The 20747-nt window shown below is 42.1% G+C and overlaps 2 protein-coding genes across 2 annotated transcripts in view; one reads left to right on the forward strand and one right to left on the reverse strand.

The window, feature by feature from the left end:
• myripb (myosin VIIA and Rab interacting protein b) overlaps positions 1 to 11641 on the forward strand; it is a 121270-nt gene extending 109629 nt beyond the window's left edge. Inside the window, exons 8-17 of the mRNA XM_069667547.1 lie at positions 1946 to 2114; positions 3598 to 4121; positions 4207 to 4356; positions 4582 to 5352; positions 5585 to 5647; positions 9646 to 9837; positions 9926 to 10087; positions 10219 to 10314; positions 10628 to 10688; positions 11573 to 11641. Coding sequence (XP_069523648.1) covers positions 1946 to 2114; positions 3598 to 4121; positions 4207 to 4356; positions 4582 to 5352; positions 5585 to 5647; positions 9646 to 9837; positions 9926 to 10087; positions 10219 to 10314; positions 10628 to 10688; positions 11573 to 11616 — 2232 coding nt within the window. The 3' untranslated portion in view covers positions 11617 to 11641. The remainder of the gene's footprint in view (positions 1 to 1945; positions 2115 to 3597; positions 4122 to 4206; positions 4357 to 4581; positions 5353 to 5584; positions 5648 to 9645; positions 9838 to 9925; positions 10088 to 10218; positions 10315 to 10627; positions 10689 to 11572) is intronic.
• Positions 11642 to 16472: 4831 nt separating this feature from the next.
• On the reverse strand, positions 16473 to 18007 carry prlh2 (prolactin releasing hormone 2). The gene is made up of 2 exons (XM_069667787.1): positions 17845 to 18007; positions 16473 to 16820 (listed from the first exon to the last, which is right to left on the reverse strand). The coding sequence occupies exons 1-2, from the start codon at positions 18005 to 18007 to the stop codon at positions 16624 to 16626; spliced, it is 360 nt and encodes a 119-aa protein (XP_069523888.1). The 3' UTR covers positions 16473 to 16623.
• Between the last annotated feature and the right edge of the window lie 2740 nt (positions 18008 to 20747).

Raw genomic sequence — 20747 nt, forward strand, 5'->3', positions numbered from 1 at the left:
GTGATTTCAGAGCAGGACTTCTCCTTGAGCGAGACTTCTGTTTCTGGTTACACAAAAAGGATCTTACTGTACTCTTTAAAAAAGGACGATCTTTGTAGGGATCATTTCCGTAATGCTGTCGGACGCCTGGAGTTACAATCTGAGCCTGTCAGAGGTAAAAACAAGCACTTTTAGTGGACGTAGTTTGATGGCCTAATTGCCCGAGGGGATTATGTTGCAGCCATTGCGGCCGTATCGCGGCTACAGTGGTGGACATCTACCGGACCGATTGTTCCTATGAGTCATTCCGACACCCAAATTTGTAAAAAAATAGGGCCCAGGTTTAAAAAATACAGAACTTCTCCTTGAAGTCATAATATTTGCAGGACTAAGGTAATCTCCAAAAAATAGTTCGAACCCCGGTCGGGATGAAGTGGGCCTTTCTGTGTGGAGTTTGTTCTTCTCATGCATGTATGGGAAAGAATGACATGCTTAATAGATCAACTTTGGACTCTAAATTGCCTGTGAGAGTAAGCGTGAAAGGTTGTCTGTCTCTATGTGTCAGCCCTGTGATTGACTGGTGATCAGTCCAGGGTGTAACCCCGCCTCTCACCCAAATGACACCTGGGATCGGCTCCAGCCTTCCGCGACCCTGAACAGGATAAGTTGTATAGATAATGGATGGTTAGAAATATTTGATGCTGTTCTGGACCCATGTGCAAACGTAAAACATACATTTTAAAGTGTCTAATTTAGCAGAAAATTCTTCCTGTTGAGTATGTGTCAGTATTTTATTGTGCATAAAGGGAAAAAAGACCACCAAGCAACAAAAAAGGCCCATAGATGCATGGCTAATAGCTCCTTTTCCACTGTATTAAGGGCTTTACACTGGATTTCCCCTTAAGTATAGGCAAAAAACAAGCATTATAAGTGTTGCAAATGTGAACAAACCCACAGGCAGCTCAGACACATAGGGATATATAATACACACACACACACATATCAGCAAAGCACACACACCTGGCAGTGGTAGTACTACCAGTCAGCAGGGACTCCTGCAGATTTGTCATCGTCCCGTGTGTGAGTGAAGCATCAAAGCTCGCTCTCCCCGGGCCTCACCGTTCTGTTTCCCGCTGTTTCACTCAGGAAAGATCAAAGTCCCGTGAAATACGAGCGGATCGTTCTCAAATGCTCGGCCCACCGTGGGATGGGCTGTGTTTATCAGCTCTCTGCAAACACACTCGCTAAGACACAGAGTATGGAAATGTGCTGCCTTAACACTGATCCTCGAGGTAATCTCAGTGATGAATCCCACCCATTGGAAGCATTAGTGTGTTTTCCTCTCTTATTCTTTCCTAATAGTTCTGGCTGACTTGAAAAGCATGCACCGATGTTAGCTTTCTCTCTTGGATGTTGAATTAAGATCAAGTTTACGTGCATGTCCACAAACAGTAGGAATATTACCGACTAATCTTAGTGCAAAACTTCGTCCTTAAGATAAAGTAGTCCCTTGTCAATGGCAGGACTTGAAAAATGTCTAAACTTTTTCTTGCATTTCTTTCATTATAAAGATATTTTATGGTTATTTATAGAAGCACTTGCAAAAGATCTCCCTCATACGCACACACAAACATAAATAAAGCGAGACACACAGAGCCTCTGCTGTCTGCCCTGTTATTAAGTTGTTTTCTAGCTCCACCTGCTGGTGAGAAAGTGTCCTCACAGACACTTGTTCTCTGCCAGGACAGCAGTAAGATCAGCCAGATGGACAAAGTGCTTCCCTTTATGTTATGTAATTACGATATGTGGATATTATATGCGACCGTTCCTGGCCAACATGCTGCTGTCTCTGTACAAGCAGCTATAATCTGTCTGGAGCTGAAGGGCCTGATTAGACTCAAGTGAACAAAGCCAAATTCTTAAGAGCAAAAACAATAAATGTTTCTGTGTGCCCCTCTGTCTGCAGCGGTCCCGCTCAGCGTTCTCCCTCCTCAGTGACGACTCCCCGGAGAAGGGACCAGAAGAGGGGGGAGCGGGAGCGGGTGGCAGCTTGCAGGATTACGCTTCTCTGAAGAGGGAGGGCAAAGCCACGTCTCTGCCGACCTGGAGGAGCGTCGACCGCCTGGACAACTCCAGTAAATATCACACATCCAGTTTAAATGGCTAGTATTCTAACTTTTGCCCATATCAAAAATCATCTTGCACAATAAATGTTGTTTTAAATAAATGCACATATAATAATGGAACATTTTCACTCCTAGTCATTGTTGTGTTTACATCAGAGCGATACTTCAACACTCGCCTTTGTTGGTTTTAGTTCATGTTCAACTTCTTTGTTTCTCACACACACAGCATCTCCATTCCAGCAGTTGTTTATATTGAAATTGTCTGTTTCATGTAGTAATATGTATTTATGTATTGTTTACAGAAAGATAAAGGCATATAAAATAAAGATTATGTTCTAACATTAAATAAGAATTTTTTAGTTTGTTTAAGTTGCTATAACTTGTCCTGCAACCTGTCCTCCAACATACTAAGTTCACTTGGAGAATACGTGTGCAGTTTTGTCAGACATGCAGACGTCTTTCTCCAAAATAAATCCATATTTATAAATATAAGTGAGTTTTCACAGCTGCTTGAAATTTTATTGCAAAAACATCTGAAAAACATTATGCATTGGCTTTAATGTCCGTAATTTTAACTATAAGGTTGCAGATGCAATCTACTCTGATGAGCCTGCGGTCATTGATGCTATCGGATGTGTCTCGTCCTTTTACATGATGCGTCAACTTATAGATGAGCGCCCTCACCACTAGTGGAGGGCGCACACATAATTGCAGACACATAACAAGGTCAGAGCCTAGTATGTGGCTGACCGCATCAGGTCAATGTGCGCTTTTGTGGGCAATGTGTTAGAAGGACTCTCTTTATGAGGCCGATGACAACGTGTTTGAAAGCAGGTGTGCGCTGCAGACGTAGGTGAGGAAAGCGGACAAGCAGCGGAGGAGCAGCCCCGCCTACTCCCCGAGTATCCAGACCCGTATAGACAGAGAGTCGCGTCAGTGGAGGTCCAATATGCTCCATGATCCACCATTGCAATGTCGCAACTCTCTCTCTCCACGGCTCTGAAAGTACCGTCACTCACTCAGTCACTCACTCAGTCACACACAGACCCATGTGTAAAATGTAGTCCTCTAACTTGTGGAGAATATTTGCTTGAATTCTGGTTTCGAAATATAATGGATAAAAGTTTTTTATGACAAAAATAATGAAAAGTTTAGAGAAAAGTCTTAAATGTCAGTACATAACCAAGTCATTGGTTTAGGAAGTTATGGCTAAAGAAACTAATTCCACTGTCCATGCTCCGTACAACGATCAATCTAACTTTAAAATGGATTTTATTCTTTAATTAAAGTTAATAGGGTGTTGCTGAATTAATCCTGCACTCTTAAAGCATTGCCCCTAAAAATATTTCAAAAACATTTCAAACGAACAGGTCGCTCAGCCTCTATAAAAAGTACAGGTGTATAAAGTAATATAAATAAGTAAGTAAATAAGTAATATAAATAATAAGAGTTTGGTTTCTAAACCTCCTGCCGTCTGTCCATGCTCTCCCAGGTGCGTCCTCAGTGCTCCACAGCCCGGACGGTAACTGGATCGCCCTGCACACCTCACAGCTGTCTCGACCCAGCCTCCTCACCAAGAGGAAGAGTCTGGTGTTCAGCGTGTTGGAAAAAGAGTCCGGCGTCGTCTCGGCCTATGACGAGATGGGATCCGACTCTGAGGAGGGGGACGAAGGCTGCTGGGGCGTAGCTCTGCGACAGTTCCGCCGCAAACTGTCCGATGATACTTACTACACGGACTCGCAGCACGACCCGGAGTGGACGTACACGCAGCACCTTCCCGTCACCTCCCCGTCCTCCGGCCAGTTCACCAACACAGAGACTCTCAACTCGGACTCAGAGGCGTCGTCGGTTCTGTCCGCATGTCCTCGCAAACCGTCTCACAACCACGTTAAGAAGAAAGGACCGGCGGACACACACCTGCACCCTCATCACCAGCTCTACCAACAGCACCTCCAGCAGAACTTCACTCCGTATCCTGTCCACTCAGAGGCTCTGGATGTGAACTTTAACCCCAAGGTGAATGATTTAATAAAAATACACAACTTAAGCTGCTTCAAACTGTGCTTCAGTTAATGTATGTATTTTTTACACCTCTTCCCAGGTGATGGGAGACAGCAGCGAGGCCGAGGAGAGGCAGAGTGACATGATCAGAAGGTCACGGCGACGCAGGAAAAGCAAGAGAGAGTCGTCGTCAGAGCGGAGCAGGCCTGGAAGCCAGACTCAGGCGCAATCTATCTACCCATTAGTGCAGGTAGACTATCACACCTGCACTTCCACTGCTTTTACAGTGCTGTAAAATACTGCTTCCCCATTGGGAGGCAGCAAATAACAATCCTGTGTGTGATGATGCATTACACAGGCCTTATCTGTTGGTTGTTAGTGTTTTTTGCTAAATAATGAGCATTTCTGGTTGACATTTATCTGATTTTTGTCACTTTCTTTTCTGTATCTTTGTCTCTTTATCTCCTCCCTCAAGGAGAACGGTGGGTTTCTTCTCAACGCCCTTCTGAAGAGAGGTTTAAGTGAGGAACAGTCAGTCCCTGACAGCATGCCAATGGCCACAGCTGCACCGGAGGCCTTCAAATTAGATGCCACGACACCCGAGCCAGAAGACTTTAACACCGTGGTCCAAAATTCAGCAGCGCTCAGCCCTCCTCTGGCTCCGGGGTCCCGGCACTCGCCCAGCAGCCCCGGAACCGTAGACCCTCTGGAAGAGGAGCTACGATCCAGACTCAGCGAGCTGGTCAGCCGTGCCAACAGCAAAGACAGCAGCTCATCGGAGGAGGAGAGCGCAAAGCGGCCAGGGGACAAACAGATAGATAAAGAAAGTGACAGACAGAGAGAGAAGACGAGGCCGAGAGACACAGACAGAGAAAGGCAGAGGGTTCTTGAGAGATTAAGAGAGAGGAGTAGCATGAAGGAGAGGGAGAAGGCAAGTGAAGCAGTCCAAGTGAACGGACAAGACGCGAAGAGAGGCAGACTAATAAAGAGTTCCTCAGTGAGAGAAGAAGGGCGAGCGAGGGAGAGGAGGTTAGAGAAAAGAGTGGAAAGTTTGAAGGAGAAGTTCGACGAGCAGGAGCAGAAGAGAGGAGACAAACGAGAGCAGAGCAGACAAAGTAAGAGGCAACACAGACGAGATGCGGAGAAGGAAGCGGAGCAGAAAGGAGGAGCACGGAGGAGTGGATCCAGCGCGAGTTCGCCTGCTATTACACCTTCCTCCCAGGAGGGGGTGCTGTCAGACAACCAGGTAAGGAAGTTGGAAGAAAGTGCAGATTGATTTGTGTCCGCTGCTTTTAACACTCCCCTGCTTTGGATGTGATGTCTTCATCCTCTCATCTTCCTCTCCTGTCCTTGTACTTATGTGACTATCACTGCTGTCCTTCTCTGTCCCTCATCCTGTGTTTTCCCTTTTCCTCTGTGCTTCCCTTCTTTCTCTTTTGTGGCTTGTGTGTTTCTTTGTGAATGTGTGTGTCTGTCAGGAGGGGCAGAATGACTTGGAGCAACAGCAGAGGCTTCAGTTGCTCTCCTCTCTCTTACAGCAGGTGAGATATCAGCTGGAAAGCGAGCTAATCCTGTGATGTCTTGTGCCTAGCTTTAGGACACCGTACTAATATCTACTCCTGCTGCATGCACACATAAAACACCTTAAACATGCCTTAAAACACGTGCATTTACATCTTGTTTAAAAGCACAGGATGTGTCGTGCGTGATTTGAATGTCACTTGTTCTCGATTCAAGCTTTCACAGCTGGTAGCTTGTAGGAGCGGAAAGTGTTACCTCTGTCTAAACATACGCAGCACATTTTCCTGTTGGGAAGCACACACTTTTTTGCAGTCATACTAGAAGACATCCATCACAGAAATGCTGCAATGTCATTTTCTTTTATTAATAAAAGCCTCAAAAGGTCAGAAAAACAGCAACAGGCCCACTTTCTTCATATAAAGGTTGTCGGCTGTCGTCTCACAGCTAGAAGGTTCCTAGTTCGATCCCCGGTTCGGACGAAGTGGGCTTTTCTGTGTGAGGGTTGCATGGTCTCCCACAGTCCAAAGACATGCTTGTCAGGTTAACTGGTGACTCTAAATTGCCCGTAGGTGTGGGTGTGAGTGTGAAAGGTTGTCTGTCTCTGTGTGTCAGCCCTGTGATTGACTGGTGATCAGTCAAGGGTGTACCCCGCCCCTCGCCCAATGACGGCTGGGATAGGCTCCAGCCTCCCGCGACGCTGAACAGGATGAGCGGCATAGATATTGGCTGGATGGATGGATAATTATACAGCAGTTAGTTCGAACCAAGTAATCTGATTGGATAAGAGGCATTCCATGAGTGCTGATATACAGTATAACATCATTGGGACTTTTCACTCTGTGTATCACTCCGCCTCAGCCAGGTGTTCTGAATACTGTTAATTAACACTACAGCCGACCGTGTATGTCTACATTAATCAAGCTGGTACCTCTGAATCACACAGCAGAATCTTATTCACTGGTTGATGATAGATTAAAACGTATCTGATCTGTGGTAACCTGTAGACACGGAGTGCAGAAGAATGTTTGGGTTGCTTGGCAACAAAAGTCCAGTTTCAGTTAAGTTGTGGAACTAGTTGAGTTGGTGGAGCAAAAAATAATCTGTTGTTGATTGTTACTTTTTACTAATATTTGCTGCTTGTATAACTGTTGTATAAAAGCAATATCGCACTTTAGGTTGTGATGTTATACTGAATATCAGCACAGCTGTGATTATTTGCGGCATTCAGCCTGTGGCCTCGCAACTACGACCAAATCACAGCCGTGATGACAGTCAGTACAACATCACTCCCTCTCATGTGATATTGCTTAACTATAAAATGTATACCTTATATCATTATGCAGTATGCTTGATCAAGCTTCAGTGGGCTGTTGATGGACAGTTATGTCACAATATGTCACAATGCACTGCACATATCAAATAATTGAGCTTTTTAAATTTACCTCTGTAAAAACTCATTGATTCCTTATATACGAAATACAGAAAGCATGTGTGAAAAAATATATTTGACGTACTGAAATGTTAAAACAAGGACACAGCTATGTTCTAGATCTCCAAAATTCAGAAAATCTACAATTCTTCAGGTCAAATACAGCATTGTTACAGCATTGATTTTTTTGTATAGTAAACACATGGACAAGTCAAAACCCACACACAGTCAGATAGACGGACACATAAAACACACACACATGCACTCATGAGCTCAGCTCCCGTGGTAGTTTTCCATGTGAGACGTGTGGGTCAATGCTGGTCATTACCCGGGCTCATTATAAGGGCTCCTGTGTGAGTAATGCTTGTCTCTTACAATTTGTATGAAACATGTATTACTAAGATCTATTTTTGTTGGTTATCAAGGCTCCCTTAGTCCATGACGTCTCAGTTGGATGTGAATGAGGGAAAATGTGACGATAACTGTAATGTTTTTGAATCTGCACTATTTATTTTGTATTGAAATCTAATTAAAACATTTGTAGAAGCATCCAGATCACTAAAATTGTGGCAATAGATATTCAAAGTCTTTAAAATATAACACTGACATTAGATTAGAAAAATATTTAAAAGTAAGGGTGGACGTGCGTATTTACTTGAACATGGATGCTTGAAGTGACCCCATGTGCAGGTATATAGTATGTTGGAGTCTACAGACATTCTAGTAGCGTTCAAAAATTGCACTTAGTAGCAATCATGCTTGCTGCCAACTTCAGCACACAAACATGATCACAGACATCTCCTTACTGAAATAATATCTCACAATCAAGTAACCAGTTTATCAGAATCCAAAACTGCAACTCCTCCCCCATTTGACTGTCCCAAGGCGTCCCTCAGGGTTCAATACTTGGTCCTCTCCTGTTTGTCCTCTACATGCTCCCCATTAGCAACATCATATGTTGCCAAGGTCTTTACTTACAATTCTATTCTACTGTACTTTAACTAAGCTCTGATAAATCAGACATGATGATCATCCATCCCTTTTTCCTCACCTAAACCACTTACAACGTCTGCCTACCCATCAATACCTCCTTCCTGTCCCCCTCCCTGCACATCGTCAACCTGGGTTAAATCATCATAACTGCCTTTTTCAACCTAGATAAACAATTTTATATCCAGAACTCACATAATAGAACCTAATATAAGTGGAACCCACAGAACTACACTTATATTCCGGCAGCTCATGTTTTCCTTACGTGCTTTATTTTATTATCCTTATATGGAAGACAGTTTTTTATACAAGCTACAATAATAGCAGTAACATGTGCATGCGTGTCAGACTGTTTGATCTGCATGGTGATGGCCTAGTTCTTTCGAGTGGACTCTCACCAAACATCCATTTTTCTATCGACCAAAGAAAGTCAATAGCCTTGCTTTCTCTGTCTTTTTAAGATCTCTGAATGATGTTGTTTTTTTTAAAAAGATAAGAGGTTTGGTTTTCTGCCTTTCATATCTCACCTTTTACTGTATCCTGTATCGACAAAATCATTGCCCCTCATCTCCTTCTCATTCCTACCAGCTGACACTCTACCTTTCAGACTGCCGTGCTGTGTTTCTGGGCGAAAGACGGATCGATACGCCTCCGATCCCACTGATCAAAGCTTCAGCCAGTGATTCATTCATTATTGAATAACATCTGTCTCTCTTCACCACCCTTTCCTTTTCTTGCTGAATGTTTTATCTAGTCAGGGAAAAAAATGTAACAGCTTTCCCCATTGAATTAATATTTGTCCCAGACAGTCTGAATTTGGAAACAAGCTTGAATTTGGATGAACGAGCTGCTCCAGTTAATCAAGACACTGACAGTTTACACAGTGACTAACATGTTTTTTTAATTATTTATCTTTTTAAAGCATCTTGATATTTTAGTGCTAGATCTCCACCAATGGATTTGTCCATCCACTCCAACATTAATTAACTGAGCCTTTGACATTTATCACTATTTTTGGTCACCTTTTTGGAAATCTCATGCACCAATTATACCTGTTTGTTAACTGAAAGGTCAGAACAGATGATATTTCATTAGCAAGTTCACATACTATTTTAGGTATTGCCTATAACAGACATACAACCTTGTACGTTACCCGTGTTGAGAAAGAAGAGCTGATTAAAACCCTGCTTCCTTAGCTCCACCGGCACAGTAATAAGGGGTTTTCTATTCACTGCAACATCCTTTAACCATTCAAAGATCTAAAAAATAAAGGATCAATCACTCCCACGGCTTTGTGTTCAGACCTTCTTTGCTTCCTTTCCACCTCCTCCTTCCTCACCGCTGCATATCTCACCTCCAGTTCTTTGTTTTGCGCCTTCTCATTGCTCTTACGAGGACATGCACATGCAGTTATGCACAAAACAGGCAACGTGGAAAAGGTGACAAATATGTGTGTATTAGTCACGTGTGCAATGTCCTTTTACACAGCATTGCAGCTTAAGTACACATGTATGAAAAAACCTAAGCCTTTTAGGGTGTATCATGTAGACAACTGACTGTACTATGTATGTGTGTGTCTGTGTGTGTCTTCAAATGAAGCAGAAGTATTCGGCGGCCTCTCTCTGCAGCATCACTACAGAGGTGCTGAAGGTTTTGAACGCCACAGAGGAGCTGATCGGTGAGGCGGGAGGCGAGAGCATCACCCCGTCTGAGCCCACGTGCGCGTCTCCCGTCTCCAGCAGTGCAGAGGCCCGCAGGCTGGACCAGAGGCTGACCAAGATGGAGGAGAACGTAAGCTTAGCCCAACAGCCTTTAAGAAAAGGTCATGGAGGTTCAGTCTTGTTGGGAGCTAAATGTGTGGCTCTTCTTTTCTGCGCAGGTTTACCTGGCTGCTGGTGCTGTGTACGGGCTTGAGGGGGCTCTGGGGGATCTGGAGCATTGTGCCCGTGGTATTAACAGTGGCACCACAGACACAGAGCTGGCCTTTCTGGAGGACCAGGTGGCTACTGCGGCTGCTCAGGTTCAGCAGTCTGAACTACAGGTAAATGCTCTTATAACAGCCCCTAGGATCTTTCTCCTAACTCAATTGTAATATTATTTTACCTGGACCACAAATGTAAGTAAGTTTTACATGAACAAAAGTAAAATTTGAAGTCTGTTTCTCCATTAAAGATATCGAACATTGAGTCCAGGATATCAGCTCTGAAAACAGCTGGGTTGAATGTGACCGCCTGCAATCGCTTCTCCAAGTTCAAGCCAAAGGCTAAGGTAACTCACAGCTCTTGTAGGTTCCTTAACAACTCTCCCACACAGCCATGTATATATATATATATATATATATATATATATCTTTTTCTGATTGTGTACGCTAACATGTTTAAGAATTAGTATGTTATGAAGACGTATAATGCATTAAAACATGGCAAATTAAAGCTATGTTTTTGAGATTTTGTGGATTGACATTAATTAAAACGACTTCCTTGATACCAGAAGTGAAACAGTGACAACATATGGCAGCGTGAAGTTAATTTCTTTTCTTTTTTATTGTATGGAGTGAATAATACAAATATTGTGATTACAGCCCCAAACCCTGGACTCATCACGCCATCAAAGGAGGAAGCTTCCAGCCCCTCCACTTAAAGGTACAGAACTATTTTAACTACACAAAAAGAAAACTCGTTTTTTCAGCATGGACCAAATAACAGAATATGTGATATGTACTGAAAGCAGAAAAAGGAAGCTCTGTATTTTAATCTAAGATTCAAACTGTTGAATATATTCGCTGCTGTTATGACTGGACCCACTGCGCATCCCTCTCTACCTATCAGTCATCAGTAGGTTAAGTAAAATTGAAATGAGCTTCCTAATCTGCACTGACTTACATCGTATACAACATGTTATACTCTCATAACCACAAACACTGCTTAAAAGCCTAGTATGCACTTTATGTGGATGTGTTAGTGTGAAACAAAGACAGCTGGGGAGTGGGACAGAGCTGAGGGAACACTTTTATTCACCTTTAGTTAACACATCACACATTTGCGCTTTGTCCCAAAAGAAGAGATTGGCAGCTGAATGGATGTAAAAATGAATACGTCTGCTAGAAAAAGGGAATAAGGAACTGAAAAGCTCCATTAGATGTAAAGCCACAGAATGGAAACACACACAGTACAGGAGGATAAGGCTGTTTTATCAACCAACAAGAAGTCTGTTCCTTTTCATGTCACTGAATGGCCTTTTTTTCTGTTGGGGCCTTCTTTATTTTCGTTTTTGTCTCTTTTTTTCTTCACCAGCATCCTCACAATAGTTCTGATTAACGCTGGCTTTTTTAGCACAGCTCCAGGCAGACAGCAGAGCAGGACAATGGGCTAAAATCAGTGACCAAGACATGTAATCATATCATTGATTCCAGGTCCACCGTACAGTATGCTGTAAATCTATGGCTGGAAAGACAAGTCAGCTGCCATCATATGTTTCTTTTTAAAATGCTGTCTCTCTTAATGCTTTGTGTTTTTTTGCAATGCAGAAAAGTTGGAGCCAGAGCAGCAGGTGAAAGCGTTTCGGCCATAGCGACGGTCAGCAGCACAACGAGTCCCTCAGGGCCACTTCAGAGCCCCAGGGACATGGGGGCCCTCTCATCCAGTGCCTTGACCCAGTGTCCGCCTCCAACTCCAGGCCAAGCAGGGGCCAACACCTGCCCTGTGTGACCCACCAAGCACTAAGCTCTCAGCCAGGCACGGTACCACATCAGTCAAATGCCCCACAGAGGACATGACAGGCTATTTCCACTTTACCCTTCATTTTCTCAAGCTCACCACGCACATTACATGAAGCAAGGATGACTCGACAGTCAACGTCTCTGCCTTAAAATCTGCAATCACTCCTCATGGCCCAACAGAAAAGAATATCTGTACAGACAAAAATAACCGTCATCTCCTTTTTCTATCTGTTTGCAAGAGTATTGTGATTTACTGTACAATGAAGATGTGGATTAATCATGTGAAACTTTCTGTGATTCAGTGTCCCAAAAAGAGGCTGAGCCGTGTTTTATACTGCATCTTCTCTTCACACCAAATGAAACGTCATGAGGAATCGTATCATAGTAAAAGCCCCTTCCGAGCTTTTTTGGATGATTGTCCATATTCACACACACACACACACACACACACACACACACACACACACATACACACACAGCTATCAGATGGTAATCCTTATTTTTGGAATGATTGTAACATCTTTTAACAGTATAACCATTTAAAAAATATCATGCACTTGCCAGAAAATAGTGTTAAGATTCATAAAGTATCAGGGCCATAAAGGTTTTGTCCATCCTTTCTGACTCTAAATTTGCTAAATGGCAAAAATGGAACCCAAAGCACACTTGGGAAATTTTGTTGTCATCTTAAAACAGCCAAAAAAAATTGTTAAAAACGTTGAGATTTTGGGAAATATACGTTATTTTTGCTAAGAGTTAGAGTAGTGGATCGATACCACTGTCATATCTGTAGGGTAAATATGCCTTTAGCTTAAACTGAAATGAGCTACAGCTAGCCTGGCTCTTTTCCAAAAGGTGAAAATAATGCCTATCAGCACCTCGCATCAAAATAACATTAATAAATCTTACAAAAAGGTGGGCTTTCCTTTTCCCTCTTATTGCAGTCTTAAACTAGTCAGCCTCTGGCAGTGGCGGGGCATATTGCTCTGCCTACTCCGTCTGTGCTGTGATTGGCTTGGAAAGTCAAATACAGAACTTTGGCCCAGGAGACCACTTTTGGTATACTGGGAGAAACAGTCCATGATGACTGAGTACTTCATCCCAAACCATCATCCATCAATCTTCATACTTTATCCAGGGCCATGTCGCAGTGGCAGCAGGTTAAGTAAGTTAGCCCAGATAACCTTCTTCAAAGCAACGCTTTTTAGCTTCTCCTGGTGGATCCCAAGGTGTTCCAAGACCCAATGATATGCAATATAATCTGTTCATCAAGCTCAGGGTCTACCTGGGGATTCTTACCCTATATCTCTAAGACTGAGCCCAGCCACCCTGCAGAGGAAATCATTTGAATGCTTGTATCCACAGTCTAGTTTATTTGAATCACTAGAGCACATGATTGTAGGTAAGGGCTGGAATGTAGGTCAACAGGTAAATGTTAAGCTTTGCATACTGGGTAAGCACCCTCCTCACCACGATGGTTTGCTATAACGCTCACATTACTGCTAAAGCTGCATCAACCCATCTGTTAATCTCACAATCCATTTTACCCTCACTCGTAAACACGACCCCAGGATACTTGAACTCCTTTGCTTAGGGCAGTAAGTCACTCCAGCAAGAAAGGAGCAAGATATTATTTCTGGCAGATAACCATGGCCTTAAACTTGGAGGTGCTGATTTTCAGCCCGACTGCTTCACACTTGGCTGCAGAACACCTCAATGCTTGATAAAGCTAACAGAACCTCATCATCTGCAAAAAGCAGAGATGCAATTCTGAGGTCAGCAAGGGTTCAGAGCTGTTCATCAGCCAGTATGGATCTGCTTGTTCCTCCTGTATTAGAAGTTGGACGATTGGCCAGAATCTCCTATCGAGCATCCTGGAATAAACTTTCCACAGGTAGCTGAGTACTCCGATAGTTACCCGGATAAATGGGGCCCACCTTCTGGTGCCCCTTTTTAGAAATGGGAACCACCAACCGCTCTGCCACTCCACAGGCACTGAACCAGAAATCCATTTAAAACTGAGTCAGCCAAGACATCCCAACAAAGTTCACATTCATCAGCATCCTTCAACAAATCTGTTACACACCTGGCTCCCTGCCACTGATGAAGCTACTTGAATACCTCAGTGATCTCCTTTAAGGATGTGGCTGAGGCTTTGGGTACTGTTGATCTTTAAATTAGGTGATCTTTAAAGCCTGCCTACTCTTCAGAGGATGTGTTGGGTTCAGGCATACCTCAAAACCTCAAAACCTCCCAGAACCAGATTGCGATGTCTGGCAATAGCAACCCAGCACACCCCACCTTTGCCTGCTGCCCTGCACACGACCCCCTTGCCTATCCCTGCTGGTGGTGGGCCAGATACTAAACCATGATCTTTTTTCAAACTTTAGCATACACTTTTAGTACCTTAACCTTACCAAGTAGTGTTGGTGCCTGAACCAAACCAAGTCATTTGTTAACATTGTAAAATGGTAATTTTATTTTGACTTGAGCTCAAACACTACTTGGGTTGGTTTAGTAAAGATCTTGGTTTGGTTCTAAAACAATTAGTCTATGTGGGCTTATATACCAAACAACAACGCAGTGTGCTCTCGGTTGAAATCAGTCCATGGCTCTGAATAAGCTACCTAGCTGTAAGCTATGGAGACTTTTAGGGAAGGAGTACTTGCCAATCACAGCACATGGAGGTGGGATGAGGCGGTGCTTTATTGGGAAGAATTACGTAGCAGAAGTATATCAAGGCTCCCAGGGTCCTATGTTCCCAAGCTCAAAAAATGTCTTAATATGACCCTAGAAGGAGACTTATCCAATGGTTTTATGTTCTTGGCTATATTTTTCTTTGGGCCAAACATTTTTTAAATGTTTTTCTGGGTCAATTTTTCAATTTCCCATCTACAAACTACAGATGTTATACTCCCTGAAACCTATGCCCTAAAATGTTCTTGACTTTAGACATTGATATCACCACAGTGGCTGAACGTGTTGTTACCATTCAACTTTTTAACTGTGAAGAGCCCTTATTAATCTAAAACCAGGACCCTAGAACACAGGGATGAACTGTTCAGACATGAATGGTTTCACTTTTCCAGTCTCTCTCTCAGCAAGAAAGTTAAAAAGTGTATTTCCCAAAATGTCCAACTAATCCTTAAATAAATGCAAACTGTAATGATTGATTAATAGTAAAATGCCAACGTCAGAATGTCACACAAACTCAGCTCGACATAAATACCCATAGGTTTGACAGTCAAGTTTGCTGTGACGGCCTTCCCTCGTGCAGTATTCTTCAGCCCAAAGTCATTTTCTTCCTCTCTGTCGTTTTCTTCGTTTACTTTCAAACATTGTGGCCTTTTATTTGAAGAAAAAGTATTGACCCCTTTGCTGGGTCATGTTCGAACTTTTGTGTTGCATTAAGAAAATGTAGTAAGGATTTTTACATAAAGAAGCCTGTCAGGCTATATAACAAATGCCATGAAACCATGATTTTGTTACAAGCAATTTATTTTTGTACTTAACTGAACGTTTTTATGCAATACCACTGAAATAAGTATTATTGCAAATTTAAGGCTTTATTCTCTCCTAACAGGAGCCCTCCTCAGTCAGTCCAATCAGACTCTCTCACGTGTGGTGATTCAAAGTGCTTTCCGTGTGAGCCTGCATTTACCATTTGATATTCTGCCAATAATGATGGTAAATGTTGCAAAAACACACATGACAGCAGGCACTTTTTGGAGCGGCGAGTACGATTCATACGGTATTTGTACTCCTTAAACACTCGATTTGAGAATACTGCCTTTCATTTTTGGGTTTATTTCTTTACTCTGTGACAACTTACATTACTCTGAATCTCAGTAAGCCATGTATACATGTGTCACGTAAGACTCTGATACCCTGATGGACTGCTTGAACTGAAAGGTGTGATGCTTTTCTGTATGAATGCTCTGCCCCTTCTATTAGTGACCTTTTCATCCCAGCCTTTCACATCTCTGGTTTTTGCACATTGATCCTGTACTTTTGTCAATCTTGTTCTCCAGAGGTGTTGATGTATAAAAGCATGTTTCTGGTTTTATCAAAATTGATGTAAAATTTCCCATGAGAAGCACAGCCACAAGGGTCCAATCATCAGTGTCCTGTATTTTTCTAACGTAAGAAGAAAATATTATCTCATCACAATTTGTTAATATATGTATATGTGTGAAAAGATGGATACAATATAGAATAATGTGTGTATTGCCCAATCATAGTTGATCAATCTTTCAGTGTTGTGTGCAAGAGGCTGTGTATAATTGTCCGAACTTGTAGGGCTGGATTCACACAGGAAGTCGAATTTACTACTGGAACTGTGTCCCAAATACTCAGAGACGATGAGATTCACACAAAGCTAAAAACAGTTCCTATATTTGTTCCTGTTTAAATCCAGTGTGAATGAGGCTCACTGTGCACAGCTCCACAGGCGGGCCATTCACTTTAATGTGCAATCGTTTGTTGCAATCCATATGACATGTTGGGGAAAATATAAACAAGCAAAAAATACAGATTCTCTATGTGCCACAGTACTCCGAGAAAAAATATTTAATGAAATGAATAAAATTTGCAAACTTAAAGCTTTTTTTTGTTTGTAAAAAAAAATGTTTGTTGGCAACCTGGAATTACAGGAAGGTGACAGGCACAGATATAATCACAACATCGGTTTATTAATCAATATATAATGCATTTATATGTACAGATACAGCTAGAGAGTGATTTCATCAAGGATCCAATCCCATCATAAAGAAATACATAAGAGCTAGAGCATACATCCAATCATAGAAAAAAAAATGAGGACACTTGGAGTTTGTGAATGAAGGGATGAGGACACGCTGTCATGGTAACCAATCCCCTTCCTCCACATCCAGCTCATTCCCGAGGTCCTCCTTGTTTCTGAGGCTGTTGAGTAGCAGCCCCAACGTCCTGACGACAGGCTGCATCCCCCCGCTGCCCATGCTGCTGTGCCTTTTACCGAAGCGCCCGATGGGTCTCACCCCACGCCCAACGTACCAGAATGGGTCTATCTCTGGACCTGGACGCCACAGAAGCACACCAGCGGCAGTGATTATTTCAATCAAAGTATGAGATTACAACAGAAAAGAGAATGATTTTATAACGCTTCAACTTCAATGATTAATTTTGTAGTGCTAACAGAATTCTATTTTTCAAGAAAGTTTCAGTTCAAAGGGTATTTTTTAGTGTTCAGAGAGTTTCTTGTGCCATAGTCTAAGTGACCATTTTCTTAGCAGATTTGATGCATTCAGGAACTACATGAAAAAATAATTAGCCTGTTTTCCCATATATTTAACCTTCCTTAACTTTCCAAATATTGATTAAATAAGGATAGGTGATTTTACACAACTAGTATATTCAATATAAGTCTTATTTGAGTCTTTCATATGAATACTTTAAAACACATTTATTTACTGGGTGTGACCGTCTCATTGTAAAACAAAAAAGCAAATTACAGCAAAAAAACATGGACTCTTTAACCTCTGTGGAATAATAAGGAAATCATTCAAAATATATTAATAAATACATTAAAATGTAGCTATGATGCATACATGAATACAATAATAATCAAAAGGTTTTATACAGCACAGTGTCAGAATAATACAAAAAGAAGAATTCATGATGAGCTGTAGTAGCACAAATTAACGTGTCACAAATTTTGAGCTTAATTAAATGGATGGGCAACAAATGACTTACACTGGGATTAATTAATAAACCCTGGATTCAGAGTTTCATTTTTTGGAAGTAAAATCTTAAAGATATCAGTTTTAAAGTGGAAGGATAATTTTCAAGTGTCTTAGCATAAATTCTTATGTACAAAGACATACCATAAAGTAACTAAGTAAAGTAAAGACTTGAACTCACCACAAATTAAAAAAGAAACAAACCAAGAGAAAAGCTGGAACATGCTGAAAAAATGTTAGGCTACCATTGTTTCATTTGTCTGTTCTCGTAACTTTTAGCCTCTTAAATCTACCTCAACTACTTCAACACAAACAGGAAACAGAAAAGTGAAGAAATTGTGTCATAAAATCCAGTCTTACTTCTGTTGTCGACATTGTGAACGATGTGGAAGTCGTGCTCCACCGTGGTGCTGTGAGCGCTGCTGAGGCTGAAGGAGAGGAGGAGGAGCAGCGCGAGAGCTGCGGGCACCCAGCGGCTCGTGAGGACGCAGAGCCGGACGTCAGCCGCTCTGCCGGGCAGCATGCTGTGAGGTCGCTACGGGGACTACGGAGGACGGAGGGACGCTGGTCAGTAAAGTATCACACACCGTTTGAGGAGCACTGAAAAAAGACAGTTAGTCACCGGGGAAAATCAATTCAATTTCACTTTTGAATAAACTGAATAAACTTTTGAAAAAGTGCCCCAAAGGAATATGGCTAAAAAAATATTAATTACTTACTATATTAATAATGTATACTTTATTAAAAGTCCATACAGGAATATTTTATACATAGCCTATTGCACTTACTTGGAAATACTATGATTACCATTATAAGGTCATAGGCTAACTGTAGTTATAATTTATAAGCAATGTTATAGAAATATCCTAGCATATTTAGTGTCATATTATAAATATTCACCCTATTATGAGGTGGTAAGTGGCATACCTATCATAAAATAATAGCTAAACACAAACCTATGTTATATTCATTATCTTGCATTTATTACCATTCATTTGTCAGGCTGTAAGAATAATTTTACCAATAATTTAACCCCAAAGAGCAGCTCCTTACCCTGAACTTTGGTAGCAGTCTGAGGTCAGCTGGCAGAGGTCTGGAGTCCTTATTGTAGAGCAGGTGGGCTTCAGCTTATATATCCACGCCGCTCACGAGGTTGTTGGATGATGCATAAAAGAACGTCAGTCACACACAGTGATCCCAGACTAGAGGATGCTCTCCCTCCCACTCTTTCAACCCCCTCATCCCTTTGAGAAAGAAGGTTTTGATATGGAGTTTTCCTCATGTCTGTCACGCAGCAGAGCAGTCCATCAGGAAGTCAATGACATGAGGACAGCTTTAAATTAGCGCACATTGGGGGAGACCCCGCACCTCAAGTAGGCCTGTCAGACAGAGACCTGGAACGCTGGTGGGCGTCTTTTTGATGAGGCTTTCATCAATCAGGTTGAATACAAGGGGCACATTGTAAAAACCTTATCGTCTTATCGCTATAAACTGAGCTTTTGGAACTTTCTCAAGAGTAGTTAGCTCCAACAAAGTTTTAAAAGACAACAAATTTACTGCAAATGCACCTCTTTCCAGTCAAAGCTCACATGATGCATTTAGGATATAAAAACAAGCAGTTAAAATATATAAATCACAATAAAATTAACATATTCAGGAATGAGTGTGAGCTTTAAATACACTATAGGCGCCAGTACATGTAATGAAAAGTGACAGTTGTGAATCATAAGTGAAAGGCCAAGCTGAGGAGAACTTCCTCACTCAAATGTATTCAGGTGTAAAGTCACCTTGGGGCCAAAAACGATGACTGTAAAGGTCACGATACGATGTGACAGTGCCGCTCAAAATGTGTACAAGCTGTTTAACCCTAAGATGTGCATAAAACACAGCCAAGAGTTAAATATATCAATGCATTCATTTCAACAAAAATGCAGATTTTTGTGTCTGTAATTCCTAATAGGTGGTATGCATGCTTTTTTGAGAGATTTATATCAAATATATTGAAAATTATACACATAGTGTATAGATGTAACACAAATGTACTGTTCATTTAGAAGACCTAGTGATTGTAGATCACAAAATATGACCCCAATTTCTAATATCGGTTTCATCTCTGTGTACTTAAAGTCTTTACAAACAAGTTGAAATAAACGCTTCCCATATTCTATATTATTATCTAAAACTGTAAAACGAACATTATAATATATTATATAATTAACCCACCCTCAACCCAACCTAGGTTGAAAACTACAGAACAGTTTCACTCCTACCCTTCCTGTCAAAAATACTAGAGCGCACAGTCTTGAAATCTCAAGTCTCTGATTGTCTGTCCAAGAACAATCCGTTTGACCAAAATCAGCTGGGCCTACCAAAACTGCACTCACTGTCGGTAACAGAATCACCGTGTCTGGCTAAAGCTGCTGGACATCCCTCAGCTCTATTGCTGCTAGATCTATCTGCTGCCTTTGACGCAGTGAACCACCAACTCTTCCTCTCGACTCTTTCTGAGCTTGGTATCTCAGGATCTGCCCACCTCTGGTTCATCTCCTAACTCTCAGGTACCACTTTTCGACGAAGGAAGTTTCAGGGCTGGTTCGGAGCCGTTGCTTAATTGAGAATCTTTTTTTTCTGTTTCGACAGCGAATGAACCGGTTCTCGGCCAGGAAAACTGGTTCCAGAGCGGCACCAACTCTTTGTTGGTCTAGGACCACAAACTGCTTACGTCAGGGGCGGGAGGCAGGGGGCGAGGGGCAGGGTTGCAATGACCAAAAAGACAAACAAAACGAGTGTCCACCATTTTTTATACATTCAGCGACACAAAATAAGGAAGGTTATGGATAGAAAGGCAAAGCAGTGGTCGGCCGGGGAGACAAGCTGCCTCCTTGTAGCTTGGTCCTCGTAGGAGATGCAGAGCAAGCTGGAGGGATCAATGAGGACCAAAGCAATTTCGGAGGAGATCAGGCGCGAGATGGCTACAGCGGGGTTCGACAGTGGTGTGGAACAGATCGGCAATACACTAAAAAAAGCTTTAAAAAAAGAATATCAGAACCAGAAGAAGGACCTCAGCCTAAGTGGCAGCGGTCTCCCTCGAAGAAATCCCCATTTCGAGGTTCTTGACTCGGTGCTCGGCGACAGACAAAAAAAAAAACAACCACTGCTTTATGCACTGTGCATTCCCTCTGTGCCCTGCCTGTTGGCACCTGTGTCTAATCGCACTTGGCACTTAGTGACGTTGTTCCCTCCTGTCTTGTTCCTTGCTTGTG

This window comes from Semicossyphus pulcher, unplaced genomic scaffold (assembly GCF_022749685.1).
Source record: "Semicossyphus pulcher isolate SPU_LCO1_2020_fin unplaced genomic scaffold, fSemPul1.0.p SCAF_18, whole genome shotgun sequence".
Lineage (NCBI taxonomy): Eukaryota > Metazoa > Chordata > Actinopteri > Labriformes > Labridae > Semicossyphus > Semicossyphus pulcher.

What these genes read in the sequence shown, in the direction of transcription:
- prlh2 (XM_069667787.1), bottom strand. Translation starts at nt 18,007, where the DNA reads ATGCTGCCCGGCAGAGCGGCTGACGTCCGGCTCTGCGTCCTCACGAGC. An exon ending in TCACAATGTCGACAACAGAA is followed by an intron (nt 16,821 to 17,844) that starts GTAAGACTGGAT and finishes TGTGGCGTCCAG; the next exon opens with GTCCAGAGATAGACCCATTC.